Source organism: Elaeis guineensis, chromosome 7 (genome assembly GCF_000442705.2).
Source record: "Elaeis guineensis isolate ETL-2024a chromosome 7, EG11, whole genome shotgun sequence".
Taxonomy (NCBI): domain Eukaryota; kingdom Viridiplantae; phylum Streptophyta; class Magnoliopsida; order Arecales; family Arecaceae; genus Elaeis; species Elaeis guineensis.
The window spans coordinates 23,743,990-23,764,108 of NC_025999.2; the positions used below are offsets into that span (position 1 = coordinate 23,743,990).

Below are 20,119 nucleotides of genomic sequence, written 5' to 3' on the forward strand. Positions count from 1 at the left end.
AAGGGCTAAGATTAAATGATTATTTACCCTATTGGGCCTAATTTCTGTTATGGTACTGTTCACACAACATATTCATGCAGGATACAAATTCCACCACTTCCACCAACCATATATGCTCTGAATGACATAGGATTGACCCATCACTTTCTGAAGTTATTGACTCATCTAGATGGCTTTTTATTGACCCTCAATTCTGACTTTTTGGGCTACTTTTTACCGACCCTTAAAACCATAACTCTCTTGGCATTGATTTAGTGACAATCATTTGGTAAGATGCATGAGGTAACGTTGTATAACAAACTGTGGTCACTACTCATTGCATGAGCACATTAAGCTACTTAACACAAAGATGACTCAAGTAACTTTTCTAGTGATGTCATATTGCTGTGTCACAATTTTATTGTGTATGATAGCTTACAGATACCCTGAAGGTCTCCTTAAGGTTGCGTTTGGTAGCTAACAATCTATCCAGATTGTCGACAATTGAAAGTAGGCCCATTGAATTGCTGCGTTTGATATATTTTTTGAGTGGCAATCCAAATTGCCTTGGCAGTCTACATTGTCTCCTATGAGGTAATCTAGATAGTCTTGGGGAGAGATGGCTATTTAGATTACCACTTCTTTGGCGATGTTACAACAAAAATTTTGGATAAAATTATTTCTCAAAAAAGTCATACAAAATCCATCGCCCAGCCTTCGCCCCCACCTCCTCCCCCAATGCCACATGCAGCTCCTCCGCACACGCCTCTCGTCCGTGGCTCCTCCATCTCCCTTTGCCTATCCATGGCTTCTCCATCCCCCATCTACCTGCGGCTCCTCCACCCTCGTCCTCCACCACTCCCATGTGGCTCCTCCGCGCTCATCCCCACCATCCCCACGGCTCCTTTGCATGCGCCTGCCCCGCCTCCCCGATGCCCGCGGATCCCCACACCTCCCGACCTGCACCCTTCGGCTTCTAAGCGCTCGTCCCCACCACCCCCATGGCTCTTCTGTACGTGCCCTCCCCCTCCCACCTCCAGAATGCCTATGGCTCCCACACCCCTTGGCCTGACGCTTCTCTACGCCACCACCACACCACTCCTGCTATTTCTCACAAGGAAGAAAGAGCATCAAGACAAAATTATTAGGGGTATTTTGAATATTTGATTTCATATTATCGATAATCTGATTGTCATACCAAACATATCTATCAAGTTTTTCAGTAATTTTACTACAACATTATCTGTCTGTACTAAACATACTAATCAACATTACCGGCAATTTAATGATGGCAATCTATCTTGAAGGCAATCCACATTACCTTTCAAGATTGGCTGGCGATATACCAAACACAACCTAAGGATGTAGTAGAGTTCAGTTGATATTTAAAATTGATTTCTAATTGCATAATCCTCACTGCTCTTTCATGTAGAATAGCAGTCCGATAGCATCATTGGCCTATTGGCCATGTAGCTGATAAAATAAACAAATCACCTCTTAGGTCTATTTCTTTTGCAGCTAGTATTGGATCAACATGAGAGATTCTGGGGTTGGCCAAAAGTAATACATCAGACAGAATTTATTGAACCTGAAGGAACACCTACATGAACATCATTGTAGCTTTTTACTGAACATTTAGAGAGAGATCGAAGAAAAGTGATTACTTCTGAAAAGAAGGCATTGAAATTTAATGGGTAACAATGTTATGAACGTAACTCAAAATATTATTGAAGGGCTGGGGTTTAACAGCCTCCGTATTAGCAATAGTGATTTGTGACTTGAAGGATTATCTGCTGAGAGGGAATATTTTATGTTCCATTGCCATCATAATTGGTAATATGTATTTGTTATCTCTGCATCACAGTATTTGCTATGATGACTACTCAATGCATGTCGAGGTCACCCTTTCAGGTCTGTAGGTGCGTATTCTGCTGTTGAAAGCTCTTTATGGATATTGGACGCCAATAATTCTAGTGATGATATACAAGTGCTGAGGAACAAGTGAAAATAATTTCTCAAACTTTGTTTCCTGAATACCCTAGAGGCCATTCCCCTTTTTTTCCCCTAAATGCTCTTTCCTTCTGGCTTACCATGCTGTATTTGAATGCCAAATCCCTTTATGTTGTGCCTGTTGATGATTCCCATTATCTTCACTGTTGATTATTGTCAGATATATGGAACATTTGCATGTATGATTGCACATATTATAGCCTTGTAGACAATTCAATTTCTTTTCCAAAATTTTGGTTATATAATGCTAGATAACAGTGTTTGAATCATAACTAGGTTAAGTTTGGGTATTATAAGAAGTTTTAGGGCACGGTCTGTGACAATATGATTTTTGTTCTTAATGCTTTTTTTTTAACCACATTGCCAACAATTTAGCTACAACCATCTGTTAGATAATTGTGCCTAGAACCTTAAGTTGTGTTTCTATCACCACTCTTTTGGTTTCTATCAAAAACCACCTGTTTAGTTACTCTAATAGATAAATATAAATCTAAACTTGTGCTCAACCTTTATGATGTAATTGGTTGATGGTACAATTAATTCTCTTCAGGAAAACATACAATTTTTGGGAGAGTTTGCAGAGGGATGGAAATCATCAAACGACTTGGAAGTGTGCAAACTGATAAGAATGATAGGTAAGCTTTGAGCTTTGGTAGCTAGACTGCATAGTTCTTCCAATTGACATGTATATGCATGACAAATTGATACAAGGTAATGTGAATGATTTTCACGTGAAGCTATTGTTTTTTTTTAATTGCTATTGCAACTATTATAATTGCTGCTGGTGTTGCTTGTGTCATCGTTATTGTTTGTCTCTCTTTTGTGATGGTAAGGTCAGTAAAATTATGAATATCAAGTTAGATGATAAGGATCACAATCCATTTGGTGTTTTCCAAAAGGGAGTGGCATGGATCTTAGGCTGCGTTTGGTGCATTGCTAGGCACTCTTAATCTACATTACCTGGTAATCTAGATTACCTGCAATCTGGATAGATTGCCAGTAATGTTGATTACTGTATTTGATACACGCAGGTAATATTGCAGTAAAATTACTGAGAATTTTGATTGACATGTTTGTTATGACAATTAGATTATTGATAATGTAACATCAAATTTTCAAAATATCCTTAAATCAGAGTATTAGTTTAGTATTTTAAACTATGTATTTAATTTTTTAATGATAAAAATTATTATATGAATTTTTTAATTATTTTTTAATACTTATTATTATTATTATTATTATTATTATTTTATTTTTTTTTCCTTCTCTCGCACGCCACACCCCGACATCCCCTCCCCCCTCCCCCCCCCTCGGCGGCCCATGGCTGCTCTGCGCAGCCTACCCCCCACAGCACCCTGTCCGTCACGCCTTCGACACCGCCCCCCGGTCGTCCGCGCCTTCCACCCTCTCGCACCGCCTCTTGGACCCCTGGGGAACCCGTGCCCCGCGCCCCCTGCAGTCATCTCCATCGCCGCCCTCACCCACCCCATCGGTCTCCCGCACCCCACCCCCCGCGGTCCCTCGCACGTCGCGCCTCCTGCACTGCACCTCGGCCCCCCTGCTGCCCGCACTGTCTTGGCCACCGCACCCCGGCTCCCTGGCGAAGAGCTGTCACCGCATCCTTGGGCTCGCACTCCGCCGCCTCATCCAGCTCCACTGCCCGCCAGTACGAGCAAGGAGACGACGGCAAAGAGCATCTCATCCAGCTCCTCCGCCTCCTCATCCAGCTCCATCACCTCATCCAACTCCATCGCTGCCTCACCCCACTGCCGTGCGATGAAGAGGATCAAGGAGACGACAGCGGCATGCCAATCAATTAGTTTCTGGCTGCCGCCGGCCGGATTTTGTAGAGGAGGGTGCTGGTTTTGGCCCCCCTCTTTCCACTGCCCATCGTGAGGAAGAAGATCGTTTGAATTTTTTTAAGGTATTTTTGTCCAAAAAAATTATTACAAGACTATCAAATATATGGTAATCTGGATAGCCATCCCTCTTGAAGGCAATCCAAATTGCCACTTAAAAGATATACCAAATGCAGTAATGTGGTGGGCCCATCCAGATTGCCAGCTACCAAATGCAACCTTAGTGTTCAATCTTCCAATTTTTCTGTGTATGAAATGACAAAGGCAGTTTTTAGCTTATTTTTTATTGCAACGTCAGAAAAAGCTCCTTAATTTTTTTTAATAAATCAATTTGAATGTATAAAATTGAATTTATATGTTACACCTGCATATTCAACTCTCTGAATAATCAGATTCTCATAAGATTGTCTCAATGTGTAGATGCACTTGATTCCTTGTTAGATCTTAATGGCAGCTGATAAGTTTTTTTTTTTTTTTTTTTTTTTTAAATTTATAAATAACATGCCAAGAATGGCAGACTTTTTAGAACTGAAGGTCCCCTCTTCACATAACATGTGCCTGAATTTAATGCTGTATTTCTTTGAATTGCTATGATAAGATCTGAAGTCTAGTTCTTTCTATTTTAAGTGTGTTCAAGTATCATATAAATTCATTCTTCATTTATCAGTGTACTGTTTGGTGTCATGTAATCATTTTATTGGAGCTTGGGAGGTAACTGTGTTCATGTTTTAGAGAGACACAAATTGCATTCTGAATTCCACAAATCTTATCCTTACGAGAAAACAGATGAAAAATCACTTTGCTGGGAGGGATCTCCCTACTTGCATGAACTATAAAGTATAATAGACAAAATGTGTACTTGGCATTAGTAGATGATGCATTGTATTTTATTTTATTACCACTTTTCTTCAGAGAAGTCAAGGTTTTAAATAGATGATTTCTGTAAGGAATCATATTAGCATTTTGTTTTACTGATTCAGGCCTATCCATGATGTGAAGATATTGCGAACTATAGTCAAAGATTGAGTTGATCTTTTTTCATTTATGAAGGTACCACTTGCCCACAACTTTTCTTTTTCCTCATTACTTCAAGGGCGTCTAATAATTATGCATATAAAAGCTTACTTATTTCTTACCATTTTCACTGTAAAATTTATTCTGCATGGCAGGGCAAATGAAAAAGCTAGTGCTGGCTCGTTGGTGCTGCTACTGATTGTGAACATGTATTACTTTTTACTGACGACAAACTATCAGATCTCGGAATTTTACCATAACAGTATCATTTGGAGGAAAAGTTTACTATAATTTTGATATTCTTGGACTGACAATTATGATGGATCATACTTTCGGTTCTGTCGATCACTATAGTTCCAGTAACAAAGTACAATAATTTAAAAGTCAGTGCCAGCATGATGCCTCTGTTCAGGTATAAAGAAACTTCAGAATGTGGTGGCCCTAAGTGCATGATGCTGCTCTCTTTTTGTGAAGCACAGCTGATGTGCTGTGCAATTATCCTACCGTGTGCATATTTATCCTACTGTTTCAAGAGACATACGGATGCAGGCACCCTGTAAAGCTTGTAGCACTGGTGGCAGGAGTAAATTTGTGTATTAAATTGGCTGCGGGAATGATTCACAGATCGGTCACAGCTTTAGCCTTGTCCGTGTCTGTTTTTTTTTTTCCTGGTAAACTACTTGTCTGTTTGGCGGGCAAGGTCATCTCCTAATCCTGCCATGGTTTTTTGGTGGCCCAGCAGAAGGGTTTTGCTTCGTATCCGGCCAACTACAGGGTAACTGAATTAAACTCCCCAATGCAGGCAGGCGGCGGTCGTTTGTTAAACTATTGTCTTAAGAGACCCTTCGACTTCTGTTCAAAGATGGGGCCTTATGGCTGTTATCGGTGTCGGTCTACGTGATCGTGATCTTTTTGGATACCTTAGACTGATTATTTTGCACCGTTGTGACGCGGGTTCTGTTGGAACAGGAATGGCATACGCACATACAAACAGACAGACGTGCGAACACACGTACAGGCATACAGACACATACATGCAGATACACATACGCACACATATAGACATACGCATATATATATATATATATATATATATATATATATATATATATATATATATATAGATACACGTGCATATACATACGAGAGCATGAATAAAATAAAAATATAGATTTTAATTTTTTGTTGGATTTATTATTTATTATTTTTTTATATTAAAACAATAAAAATAAAAATTTGACGTAGGCTGTGAAATATAGGATGAGGGACGTGGCGGCGATGAGATCCGGGTGCGTGGTAGAAGATAGCAAGGAGTTCTTAGATTATCTTCCTTTTTGGGATGGTTTGTGGCTTCAAGGCTTAATCTAAATTTTACTATTATAGCATAAAGTTTTACTATTATAGCTCCTATTGGGATAATTTTTTTAAACTTAAAAAATTTAATAGTTATTTCTTTAAAAAATGATAAAATCGATGTGCTGGCTTACTGTTTCAGATCTCTATTATGTGATCATAGAGGATACTTATATTATAGGAGAGGATGCTATTCGCAAGAGTCAATGGTCATATTTGATCGAGTTTCTCCATGATGATTATATTTATCACAGATGCATTTTAAACTAAATGTCTAATTTTTTTTATGATGTTTTCGTCAACACAAGGATCTCGAAAGAACTTTGAAAATCTCGAGAAAGAAAATATAGTGAAAAATGTGGAGGATTGGAAAAATATATTGTTGGTTACTATTTTGATTATAAAATGGTTAATAGTTATCCGCTCCTTGAGCAAGTTCATGAACTTTAGAATCTCACTTGAGAGATCATTGTCAAAAAAATCTATCTTGATGAACGGCTATAAGTTTCTACTATTATCGATAAGCTTCCCCCTTCATAGAAGAATTTTCAACTCTCTCTCAAATATAAAAGAGAAGATTCGAGTCTAAATGATCTATCTCTATTCAAATAGAGAAAAAACATAGATCTCTAGATATAAAGACATCTAAGGACAACATGGTTGCTAAAACTAATATCATTAAGAAATAAAATAAATATAAAAATAAAAAAAAGAACCAAAATTTACCTAAACCTTAGATCCAAAATTTACCTAAACTTAAGGTCCAAAAGGAGAAAAGGGTATGTTATGTCTATGGCAAATCAGGTGAACTCTTTAAATTTAATGTAATTTTTAATTTTCATACACTAAATAAAAATATTTCTTTCTTTGTCTATAATGTTATGCATGATAACATTTGGCATGATAGATTAAGTTGTGAATACAAATACCATAAAATGAATGATGAATTTAGTTTTGATTCCAAAATTTAATATTGATTTTTCAAATAAATATGAAGCTTGTGTGCAAGCTAAACAAACCCATAAATTTTTTAAACATGTTTTAAGAAATACATTAATATTGAAATTAATTCATAGTGATATGTATCATATGAACAATATTTTGACTCGAGGTAGAAAAAAATAATTTATTATTTTTATAGATAATTTTTTAAAATATTGTCATGTCTATTTGATTAAAACTAAATATGAAGTCTTGGATAAATTTAAACTTCATAAATCTAAGGTAGAAAATCAAATAGAATAAAAAATTAAAATCTTGAGGTTTGATAGAGGTGGAGAATATACCTCTATTGAGTTTAATGTTTTCTGTGAAAATATGGATATAATCCATAAAACTACTATTCCTTATGCTCTCCAATCTAGTGGGGTTGCAAAGAAGAAGAACCAAACCTTCCTTGATACGGTAAATATCATGTTGGTTAGTTTTGACCTATCCAACAATTTGTAGGGGAGGCAGTGTTAACAGCATATAAAGATTGGAGCCTAACCTTAACTTTCTTTGAATGTGGGGATGTCTTACAGAAGTAGGGTAGCACCTACTAAGAAAAAAAACTTAGGATCTAAAATACTTGATTATATGTTCATAGGCTATGCACAATATAGTATAGCTTATAGATTTTTAATAATAAAATTTGACATAAATGAATTTGATAATAATATTATAATTGAATCCAAAGAAGTCATTTTCTTTAAAAATATCTATCCTTTGAAAGATAAAATTAATTAAATACTTAGAGACTCTATCCTATCCTCTAGTAGCATTAGAGACGAATTATCATTCAACCTTATAGAATCTAAGAGAAATAAAAGAGGTAAAATTGAAAAAAAAAAATTATGATCATTTTCTTGTGGAAGATGGTTGATTAATCTATAGAGATGTTCTATACTTTATAGATTTTGAACTTTGGCACATAGCCATAAAAAGTAAAATTAACTTAATAATTAAGAATAAAATTTGGATTCTAATAGACTTACTTCCTAAAAATAAATCTATAGGATACAAATGGATGTTTAAAAAGAAATTGAATTTAGGTGGCATAGTAGATAAGTATAAGACTAAACTTGTAACTAAAGGGTGTGCAAAAAAGAAGGATTTGACTATTTTGACACCTATGCCCCTCTTACTAGCATTATCACTATCTGAGTGCTTCTGGCATTGGCATCGATATATAATCTTGAAATACATCAAATGGATGTTGAAATCACCTTCTTAAATAGCGAGTTAGAAGAAGAAATATATATGGATCAGTTTGAAAGGTTAATGGTTCCTAGATAAGAGAAAAAGATATGTAAACTAAGCAAATCACTCTATGATCTTAAATAAGATCCTAAGTAATGGTATGAGAAATTTGATGAAACTATAACAACCTTTGGTTCAATGTTAGTAAAATAGATAAATGTATGTGTCGTAAAACTCATCATAGCCAAATTGTAATTCTTTGCTTATATGTGGGTGATATCCTAATTTTGGCTCTAATACTAAAATTATAGTTGAAACCAAATAATTTTTATCTAAACACTTTAACATAAAAGACTTAGATGTTATAAGTATTATACTAAGGATCAAGATTAATAAATCCTCAAATAATCTGGAGATCTCTCAATCACACTATATTGAGAAAGTTCTTGAAAGGTTTGGTCATCTTAATTACAAATTTGTAAGTATTCCTTACGATCCTAATATAAATTTGAGAAAAAAAATGAAAAAGATAAAATTTTATAATTAAAATACACTCAAATAATTGGCTATTTGAGAAATCTAACAAATAATTCTAGACTAGATATAGTTTATGTGGCAAGAAGACTTGGTAGATATACCAGTCAATCTGACCAGACTCATTGGAGTACACTTGTCGAAGTACTCAGATATCTGAAGGGAACTATTGACTACGGTCTCCATTATACTAGGTATCTCATTGTCATAGAAGGATACAATGATGCAAATTAGATTTCCAACAATGATCAAACTAAAGTAATGAATGGTTGTCTTTTCTTTGGATAGAGCTGCAGTCATTTGGAGATTATCTAAGCAGACATTGATAACTCATTCAATTATAGAAGCGGAGCTAGTAGCCCTTGAGGAAGCTATTAAAGAAGCTAAATAGCTAAGGAGTCTATTAGTAGATATTTCTCTTACAGAAAAGTCAATATCTAATATATCCATTCATTGTGATAGTCAAGCTGCTATAATGAGAGTACATAGCAAGAAGCACAATGCCAAAATATCAAAGTTCATACAAGTCAGGATTAAAATAATCAAAGATCATGATGGCATTGTGTCATTCAACTTTGTTAAATCTACGAAAAACCTTGTTGACCCTTTCACTAAAGATTTCTGTCGAGCTTTAATAATAGATACATCGAGGGGGATGAGGCTTAAGACTATAGATTAGATTTCCTTTAGTGGCAACCTAATCTATATGAGTGGATATCTCATGAAATAGATTCAACGGGTAAAAATAAGCTGATTGAGTAATCAGGATAATCACTTTAGAAAATATCTATCCCTTTGATGTTAGTGCTAATTACTACAACCATTAAAATTGAGTCCAATTCTTAATGAGATCAAAGCCATAAACATGATAAGGTATGTTCTTGCAAACATCGTTGGAGACTCACCGATATGTATGACTATGACACCACAATCTATGAGAATTAAGACTTATTCTCTAGAGCACTCATAAAATGAAAATATAAGTGCATGGCCGCAATATGTACCCTTGATTGAACTCATATAGTGTCTATGCAATGTGTGCTTCAAGTTAAGCTTGTGATATAAAGATCCCAAGTTCAAAACTTCGGCTACTCTAGAATTGTTATAAGCAAAATTTAGTATCACTAAGTGAAGGTTCAAGTCCAAAAATCATCTTTGCCTATTACATTGAACAAGTTTCCCAGACAAATTTATTTCTATATTTTTTTTCTTTTTAAAAATATTTAAATCTTGTAGGGGATTGCTATATACAGAATAAAAATTCAAAGATTTTTTTGACCATTTCAAATATTTAGTATATGTTAAATACTTTAATTGTTATAATTTTTTTAATTATATGTTTAAAATTTTGACTTTTTTTGATTATTGGAGGAGAGTTATTGGGTTGATTTTATTGCTGGTTGTTAATGAGTCTTAATAGACCTATATGGAAGTTATACCTTTGGAAGCTTGTAAAAAGTGCCCCCAACTAGTCCATTAGACGTAACATCCTCTTCTTTTCCCATCTGAAGTAGCTTGAAAATAAGGAGCTACTTCTCTACTCTCTCAACTATGTTCTCCCTCTTTTGTGTCTTCTTATTTGGATGACTTCTGACTAATTGTAAATTAATCGAGGATTTGTTGAAGTCACAACATTTCTAGTAGATCGGATCCATTGTATCTTAGAGAAAAACCGAGCTGAGAGCTTGTGCTAAAAAGAAGATGTTCGGAATTTCTCTAAAGGTCAGTGTCCAGCACACATCAGATCTTATCAAGCCAATAATCGGACTATTATGCAGTGCTCCGATTACAAGATTTCATTATTTTTTTTATCCTTTATATCTAACAAAAACCAATTTGATGATTTCATTTGATGGATCCCTTTTTTCCTTTCCAGTTTCATATTTACACGCCCCTTACTATCACGTTCTCCTTCCAACCATTCGGATGAGTATCATCTATTTCATTTTGACACACGTCCCAATTAGTCACCACGATTATCTGCATTCTGTTCTCTATCAGTCACTAATATTAGCTTTAAATTTTGGATCATCCTTATTCTTTCACATCGTATTGCTTTAAACTGATATGGCCGGTCAATGCTCAGGTACCCACATTCGGTCTATGAGTACGTATTTGGTGGCCTTTCTTGTGCACTTTCGGCGTACTTTGTGCAGTCAGTCTTCTGAATTCTCTTAGTTAGCTGGAATCTCTTAGTGGCTGACAGCCCTTCTCACTCATCCTGCTTTTGACAACTAAGTGGCGCTTACACAGTCTTTCTGGAGTGGGCTGTGATGTTGCTGCATCGTTTTTACAGCACGTTTGAAGACCCCAAGCATGGGTCAGGATGACGTGGAAACACCCGCAAACAATCCTATATCCTATTGATTTATGTTCATTTTTATTAAAAGAGGGTAAAAATCCTGTATTTTGCAACCTGACTTCAGAATAATTCTCTATCCATAAATAGTTCTTCTACAAATCCATCTCCAATCCATAATAAAGAGTAAGTAAGAAAAATAATAATAGATTAGGCGAGAAAATTAGTCTAGATATTGGACTATGTTAGGTCAAGCAAGATCTGACTTGGATGAACCTAGAACCACTTTAATGAAATCCAAATTGGCGGCTGGCAAACCAAGCTAGGTGGGTCAACGCTGGAAGCACCGCCTGGATGGCTAACTCTCACTAGGAGTGTTCAGATCTAGAATAGGGGTTAGCCCGCTCTAGCACCCCTCCTCCTCTCAAAGTCCGAGTGGGATTTGATAACGGGGTGGCCAAGAAATGTTGCTGCCCTCATCATCAACTTTATTGTCTCCACTTTGAGTCCAATTAGGACTCTTAACAGGGTTGGATCCTCTATAAAACGAGCTGCATCCCAGGAGGTTGGGTATCCCATAAATTGACCACAAGCCTTCAAGATCTAGTGTTTGGCAGAACTTTGAAATATACAAATGGACTAACATAGTCGAGGATAGCAATCAATTTTCAGGGATACATACTTTCACAGACCATCTCTTAGAAACATAAAAATCACCATCATGGCAAGGTATAATTCTTGTTTTATATTATAGACATGCTTCTTTATGCGAAGATATCATGAACATGATTCTTAAATTTCATTGCAAGTATTGTGATGATCCCAGCATTCCATCACACTGCCTTGAAGCCTTTTCCATCGTATGTTGATGGATAAATAGAAGTAGAATAGATAACAACAGAGCTTTGAAAAGGGAAAAGACAAGAAAATAACGGAGGAGAAATTCACACTCGCTATTAAACAAATCTACTGGCACTTCCAATGGTGCCACTGCTTCAAGGATCAACCTATCTGTAATCTGAACGAAAGTTGCAATTAATTCATTTTTCTAAGATTGCCTGCATCTAAATTTACAAACCTAGTATATGATTTTCTTATCAGTCTGAAAATGCCCCTCTAACAATCATGCCTAGAGCCTCGGCACTATCCCCAACCCTGAGGTTCATCTTCTACTAATAAAAATTTCGTAACAGCTCCTGCCTGCCTCCATCATGGTTATGCTCCATTTGTTGACTGACCGAGCCGTGCCATTGCCATCTCTTACATAAACAGCATTGTTCCAACAAACTTTTGTGAATTAAAGGTTGAAAAACCCAACAATTTGAGCATGCAATGCTCCATGGTTTTGGTCTTGACGGCAGTATGTTCTTCCTGCATAAATACACATCTCTGCAGGCAAAGCACTTGCAAATAAACCCAGCTCTTCAATATCTGCATCAGTTTCCATTTTCCTTGCAGCTGGAAGGGTTTGGGGTGGATGATGCAACGGAACTCGCACCATTCATCTTCACTGGCCCAATGTGATTTTCTTGTGCAGTATCTGCTTTGGGTTCAGAAAATTTTATTGAAACTTGCTCTGAAAGTGGCTGCTGTTGTTGCATCAACTCCATGAGCCTGAGGGCTGGCATGTCACCATTACAATACCTGTGCCACATGCTTCTGTATGCAGACTCTAGCCCTCGTGTGAATTTTGCTCCATCACACACTGGTGACTTCTTCATTTGTTCCCGAAGAGTCATTCTCAGCTCTGCTAAAGCTGGGATATCAGAGGCCAGTTGCAATGCTGACCGGACATATTCCTCTTCTGTTCTGGCAATCAAATGCCCAACCCCTGCATTTATGGTAAATCGGACATTTCCACATAACATTAGGATAACCATTACAATTATGATTTTTAATGAAATTTAATAAGTACAAGATGCCAAAATAAAAAAATAATAATAGTAAGAGCATCTAAACATTAAGCTGCTCAAGAACCTTTTTAAACTTGATTAAGTGAGTTAAAAAGGGTGTAGATAGATGACACGAGATAGTTTGCAACATCTTAACAAAGCTGTATTTAAATTGTCTAACAAGCTGAATATGGACCCAGACAAAATATAAGATGCATGTTATTTAATGTGGAACTGCCCTTGGTGGATCAAGATCTAAATTTTCCAATGATGAAATTGGCATTTTAGAGAAAAAAGGCACATCAGGGGTTAAGAAACAGGACATTTTACCAGCATAGGTGCCAAAGGAAGAATCACAAGTTTAGAACATCCTGTGCTTGATGATTGGGCATTTTTATCTTTTCATAGCACATATAACAACTTAAGAAGTAAGAGCTAATGTGCAAGTACCCACCAAAAAAAAAAAAATAGCACTAAGCCATCTAATTCCAACTCATCATCATATGCATACCATTCAGAAGAAATTCAGAGCCAGGTTAGTGCTCCTATGATGGTCAACATGAACATCATTAAATCCACGGTTTGACATACCTGACTTTACCATCCCACATTGGGTGTACCATACCAGTAGCAAACTGACACTTGATATGAGGGATGTACCAACCGTCAGGACCAAGAACTGACCCATATTGACACAGTACCAGACTGGCATCGATATAAGTACCAATTGCGAGCCTTGATTAAATCCACTACCAAATTAAAAAGGCCATATAAAAGCAACAGAATTCCCAGCCATTACACATTTCACTAAAGGGTTGTTTGTTTGCCGGCAAAAGGCAGGTTGCAATTACAGATAATCCAAAACAATTGTTTAGATGCTTGCAATTGTAACTGCAGGCTGCAATTAAACTGCAAAAAGGGGCCCAAATCTTGTACTTGGAACTACAAGCAAAACTGGTTGCAATTCCAATGCCAAGATTTGTTGCGATTGGAAGCAACCCTTGGAGTCCACTTGCTGAAATTTAATTTTATATAATTTTGACATATTAGATATACTACTTATTTTAAGAAATATTATAAAAATATGGATTTATTATTATAGTATCATATAACTACATAAATATCAAATAAGGTTTATAGTATTATATTATTATAAGAATTATTATCATGATCATTAGTTAATTATTAATATTGTATCATGATGATTTTTAATATAACATATATTATATTATAATAACTATCATTATATTATAACTACTATTATAGATTAAATACTAGTTATTATAGTAATACTTATTATCAATATAATATATTACTATATCAATACATTTAATTATTGTAATATCAAATTATTCTAGTTATGAACTAGTAATTATTTTATAACAATCCAGTAAATTTCAATAATAATATTACTTTTAGCTATTAAAATATAAAAGTAATATGATTATCATTATACTGTAATAGAAATGTTATAATAATTATTATTATAATGTTATACTAACCATTTAATAATATAACTACTATTATTATATTCATAACATATTTATTTAATTTTTATTATTGTACCATAATGATTATTATTATAATTGACAAATAATACAATAATAACTATAAGTATATTATAGAAAATATTGCATAAGAATGATTAGTTATTATAATAGTACAAATTATAAATATATACCTATGATAATAATAAAATTTAATCATTATAATGTCAAATTATTTTATAATGATATAATTACTACTGTAATTATAATTATAATAGTCCATTAATAATTCAATAATCAAAAAATACAATAATTATTATAGTATAAAAGCAAGATTTTACTATTTTTCAAGGGATAACTTACCAAATCTTACCACATCCTTTCATCATCGTACAACCAAACAGTTGAAATACCATTTGCACTTTTCAATTACTAATAACCAAATACCAACAACTTTTGCAACTATAATTCCAACCGTATCTTGTATTTGAACTGCAGTTTAACAAAAACACCTCCTACACTTCTTAGGCAGAGTTGCATGGTGCACAAGTTCTGAGCAGATCTATCACCTGCCCAGTCTGCTCAAGCTGAAGCCTTTTGGACAGGCTAGGGGCAAGATTTTAGGCCTTGCAGGTCAGGTCCGGCTGGGCTTGAAAAATAAGCTTATTCATTAAATGAGCCCAGTTAGGTCTTGAGGATTAAAGACTGGCCGGAGCCTGACCTCACCAGAAATTTTTTAATCGCTAGGCTTTTACGAGTACACTAGATTTTGTTGATACGTGAACTTAATGAGATAGGATCTAGAATCTTAAGAGTACCTTATTCAGTTATTGAGTTTTAAAATTGCCGTTCGTAATATTTATTTATTTATATGTAGCATCTTTAAGCATTTTAAGTATATTTTTATTATTTTTCAAAAATTGGAAGAAAATGGTTAGGAAGCCTGAGGCCCAGCCGAAGCTTAAGGACTGCGCTTTTTGGGCTTGGAAAATAGGCCCAAAGGCTGGGGCCCAAGTAAATTGTGTAAACATTGGGGCAAAGCCTGACCGTGCCTGGTTCCGCCTGGCCCATAAATAGATCTAGTTCTGAGATGATAATTAAAAGTTAGATTCAGGATGATGCTAGCAATTACAGTCTAAGGACAAGTCTCTCACCAACTTCAGTGAGAAGGCTGACACCAACATTGTGAGCATGTACTGAACCAGCCATTGTAACACATGGAACCCCCATGTATAAAGACTCGCATGTAGTTGTTGTTCCTGCATATGGAAATGTATCCAAGCTGCACAACAACGAAAAAAGTCAGAAATCATTTGCAGCAGCCAGCAGTTGTGAGATGTTAGATGATATGGTTTTAATAATTCTAGACGGAAGAAACCAAGATAAAGAATGTAAGAAAAGAGTTCTAATTTACAGCTGAAAGTATATTAACAATATGAAAGGGTGCTTGGTCCACAATTTTTAGTCTACAATATTTCAAATTACTCATCAGTGTTAAGCCACGTCTCAACCTTAACAAGAACAGAAGGAAGATTTCCAGTTTGAACAAAGAAAATTGCATTGAAGATCTCATTGGTGTTTAATACCAGTTTATTTCTTGCAATTACTTTAATATACTCCCAGGGGTCAATCCATAATCGATGAATGCAGGCATACAATTAGAATCAGTCGACCAGGTGACCAATCACTTGATTTATTTCATGAGAACCTTCTACCAGTCTTCAGTAACACTTAAGATTGAAACATAGCCCCACAGAGAGCTTCCAATCCAAGTAGCCCTGCTGCTTCAGCTTGAGTAGTATATGGAGAATTCTTTTAAAATGAGTGTAAGGCCACTATATTCACATTTTTCTTAATCAAATGCCTTCATTTACTTATTCATACAGCAACAAATATATATATATATATATAACCTTTCAGAAAGTACAATATGATGGCAAAAACTAATTTGCAGAGCATAAATAACTAATACCTGAAATGCCTAAGAAGAAAAGGGAGCTCCAGAAATATCAAAGAAATGCAACCATGAAAGGAAAATCTAGATAATTTGAGATTTCAAATTTCACTTTGACCATCAGAAATAAACTTACGCTGTACCCGTCACTTGCATCTAAGAAAATGCCAGCAGAATGAGGAAATGAACATATCATAATCAGCTTAAGGTTGATTGTCAAATTGAGAACTTAGGACAACCAGGAAACAGAAGTAGGAAGAAGTGAAACAATATGGAGGAGATAGGCTTTGAAGCAAGATTTAAATTCCAACATAATTTTAATTTTTTGGTCTGTAAACCAGAAGGTAGATTTAAACTTGAAACTTTTGGTATCAGTTTGACTGATGATCTCAAAAATTGTTGGAGCTTGAGAAACACGGCAACACTGTCGCAAATGATATTTATTGACATAAAAACACTGAGGGAAAACCAACTGTGGTTGAATAGCAATGAGTCCTCAAGAAATGGGAGGCAAAACCAGAGTTGATGATTATGTTAGGTGAGTGTAGGGAGGATAGTATGATTATGGTCTCAAATCTTAATGGAATGTCCCAAAGGATATTGGGATAGGATACCGTCCCGAATATCGGGACTGTACCATCCCATCATTGTCCTATCATCCTGATCGGCATGTCTTGAGACATCCCCTGTCCCAAGTCTTGGAATGGATAGGATGACAGTGTATCCCATTTCATAGGCAAACTGAGACAGCCCCATTCCATGGGACTTAAAACCTTGAGTATGATGATGAAGAAAGTTGCTGCACTAGTAAAAGGAAGATGCAAAAACATTATATATGGATTAGGATTTAGACCAAACAAAATATCATAAAAAAAGGAAATATTATGGCAAAAATAGAAGGTCGAGTTTGATAACCAGTTTAAATGATGAGTTCTTCAATGCCAAATTGATCTTAGATGTAAAAAAGTAACATCAAAGAAAATATTGGACATCATGCACTAATTTTTGACACATTTAACTTATTAGCCTAGGGATGGAAAGTGTGTTAGTCAAGGTTTGCTCAACTGATACTAGAGGGCATAATGCCCAATAATCATTTCAGCACGGTATGGGTCCGTACCATGCCATTTTGGAGCATTTCAAACTGTATTTTTATTTTCAAATTTTGAACTGAAGTCGGTAGACAGTTTGCTAAGTTCACCAAAGAGAAGTCAGCATATGGCTTGCCAAATTCGATTCAAAATTTAAAAATGAAAAGCAAGCTTGAAATAGAGGACCACAATTGCATCCTCTACTTCATTCCCTTCCTCCTTTGTTCCATTCTCCTTTGTTCTGAAACGAAGATGGTAGTGTCGAGGAGTCCACATAAGGGAAAAGAGAGGAAGAGAGAGAGGAAAGGTGGGGATGATGGAGAGAAAGAGAGGAAGGGGGATATCGAGGGAAGGAGGGAGAGAGAGTGAGTGAGGGAGAGATGGGAGGCTTATCTGGGAGCAATCCGCATCGGTGTTCGTTGGTGAGGGGAAGACAAGCACAAGGGGACATCGGAGATGAAGAAAAGCAGCAAACAAAAGTGGAAGCCCTCAAACCACCTTTTATGCCATTTTGATCCAGCAAACCATCCCAGTTAGGGATCGGTTCAATTCAAGACACCCGAACTGCCTAGTTCGGGACGGTTTAGTGAACCTTGCTATCAATCCTTAGTATTAAGAATTTTTAGGATTGATCTGATCCCAAACCTGACTTGCTAGTAGGTGGCCAAGGTTGTTGGCTGTCAATCAAACTAACTAGAACCCAACTCATTTAACCAATTAATTCAGGTTTTTTCTTTTTCTTTTTTTTTTCCTAGGGTATATGTTTTGAAAATCAACTTTTGGTTTTCAACTGCACTATTTTGAGCTATTTTAGGTTATAGTTGTAGGCTTTGTTCCATGTGTTGCTGCTTTTCTAACGAGCATTACAAATCTAGCTCTCAAATGTAGTTGATGGAAAGCACCCCAAGACTTGGATCCATGATTCAGGCCTCAATGATCAGCAAGAGCAACAATGCTGGATCCTAGGACCAGCTCTCCAATGCCAAGTCAAAAAACACCCGAAATCCCAATTTTCTCCATTAGTCGTTAACCCTAAATGATCTCCACTATCAAGTACTTCCTAAGAACCCCCAATCACATCCTAGCTTAGTTAATGTCCTGCCAGATTGTGGTTGCTTGAGTCATCTCAGCAGCATCACCATTGGATGATAAGAAGCTAGTGAAGCAGAGATGACAGAGGTAGATGGGAAGAAGAGTTGGAAAGGATGGGCAAGGTGAGGAAGGGGGGCAATGTGGAGAGAAGGATCAATAGCTGGTGGGGACCGGCAATGAAGAGGATACAAATGGCTGACAGGAAGAGGCAAAGATAGAATGAATTTGATAAGAGATCAAGGTTTCTTCACCTTTTCTTTTTCTATCTACATAAGAAGCACAATTAGTATGGAGACTATCAATATCTAATGGCTCAAAACAATAAAGTTCAGCTTATTGGCCAATATACCAGTCGAAATCTCTCCTTCGATGGGAGTTCCATCGAACGCTGACGTCCAAGACACCTGGAGGGGCATCGGCGATTATCGAGCTACTCGATCTCTTCTTCGGTCAATCCTTTTGCCGGCCAGTGTCGAAGCCTTCAACAATGAAAGCGGTGCATTTCGAGTCCAAGACTCGTATGATTCTGTACTTCAGATAAGAGATGACCTCTCTACATCATTCAATTGTTACCAATCTTATTATTTAGTATCGACCTTCTCTTCCCCCCCACTTTTTTTACCTCGCCCATCACGTGGATCACTCTGCGGAGGCGATACGCGAAGATTGGTATATCTCAAAGGAGGCCGAGGAGAAGGCCAACAAGGTCAGTAGAAGGACGGATGACACCCAACTTGTGAAGCTCAAGGCCGAGGAAGAGGGCAGGTCGCTAAAGGAGCTAAAAAGATCGAAGTCCAAGCTTTCTAAAGCTCGGGTTGAATCTAAAGCTCGACTTTCGATCGAGAATAAAAAGTATAAGGAAAAGCTGGAGGCCGCCAAGGTCACTGCGGTCGAGGCCTTCCAATTTTCGATCGAGTTTCGAGACATCAAGGCGGAATACAATGCAGCCTCGTACATGCAGGGGGCAGCCGACCTCAAAGAGAAGGTCAGGAAGGTGAGGCCTGATTTCGACCTCAGGCTCCTGGAATCAGATGGCAAGGAGGTCGGCGAGATAGGAGATAAGGGTCAACATGCCGAGGACCTTTTCAGCCCGACGCAAGAAGATCCGGTGGCCGAGGATGCAGCGTCTGTCCCGCCTCCGACCGTCATTGTCCTTTCTGACCACACGAAGGCCAACGAACTCCGGACTTAGGTTGTCTCAGCTCGGGAGTGTCCGAGCTTAAACATAGGTCAGCCCTTTTTGAGGACCTCGGCATTTATCGAGGCATTTTGTATTGGACCGATCGTATTTTGTAAAAAAATTTTCTTTTAATGAAATTACCTTTCCTTTGCAAATGATGTCGACAAGTCATCGAGTTCGATCGATTTGCTGTA

The 20,119-nt window shown here is 36.6% G+C and overlaps 2 protein-coding genes across 4 annotated transcripts in view; one reads left to right on the forward strand and one right to left on the reverse strand.

Moving 5' to 3' along the window:
* LOC105061458 (peptidyl-prolyl cis-trans isomerase CYP18-2) overlaps positions 1–5,249 on the forward strand; it is a 16,572-nt gene extending 11,323 nt beyond the window's left edge. The window contains exons 5-7 of the mRNA XM_010945508.4: positions 2,540–2,624; positions 4,829–4,898; positions 5,018–5,249. Of these exons, the coding sequence (XP_010943810.1) occupies positions 2,540–2,624; positions 4,829–4,874 (131 nt within the window). The 3' untranslated portion in view covers positions 4,875–4,898; positions 5,018–5,249. The remainder of the gene's footprint in view (positions 1–2,539; positions 2,625–4,828; positions 4,899–5,017) is intronic.
* Positions 5,250–12,006: 6,757 nt separating this feature from the next.
* The window catches only part of LOC105061459 (probable UDP-N-acetylglucosamine--peptide N-acetylglucosaminyltransferase SPINDLY), a 39,435-nt gene continuing 31,322 nt past the window's right edge, over positions 12,007–20,119 (reverse strand). For 2 of the 3 annotated variants that reach the window (XM_010945511.4, XM_010945510.4), the window contains exons 17-18: positions 15,763–15,890; positions 12,471–13,060 (exon numbers count right to left, since the gene is read on the reverse strand). In XM_010945511.4, coding sequence (XP_010943813.1) covers positions 12,666–13,060; positions 15,763–15,890 — 523 coding nt within the window. In that variant the 3' untranslated portion in view covers positions 12,471–12,665. Of the gene's footprint in view, positions 13,061–15,762; positions 15,891–20,119 lie in introns of all 3 variants that reach the window. The other variant, XM_010945509.4, reaches the window with a different exon arrangement.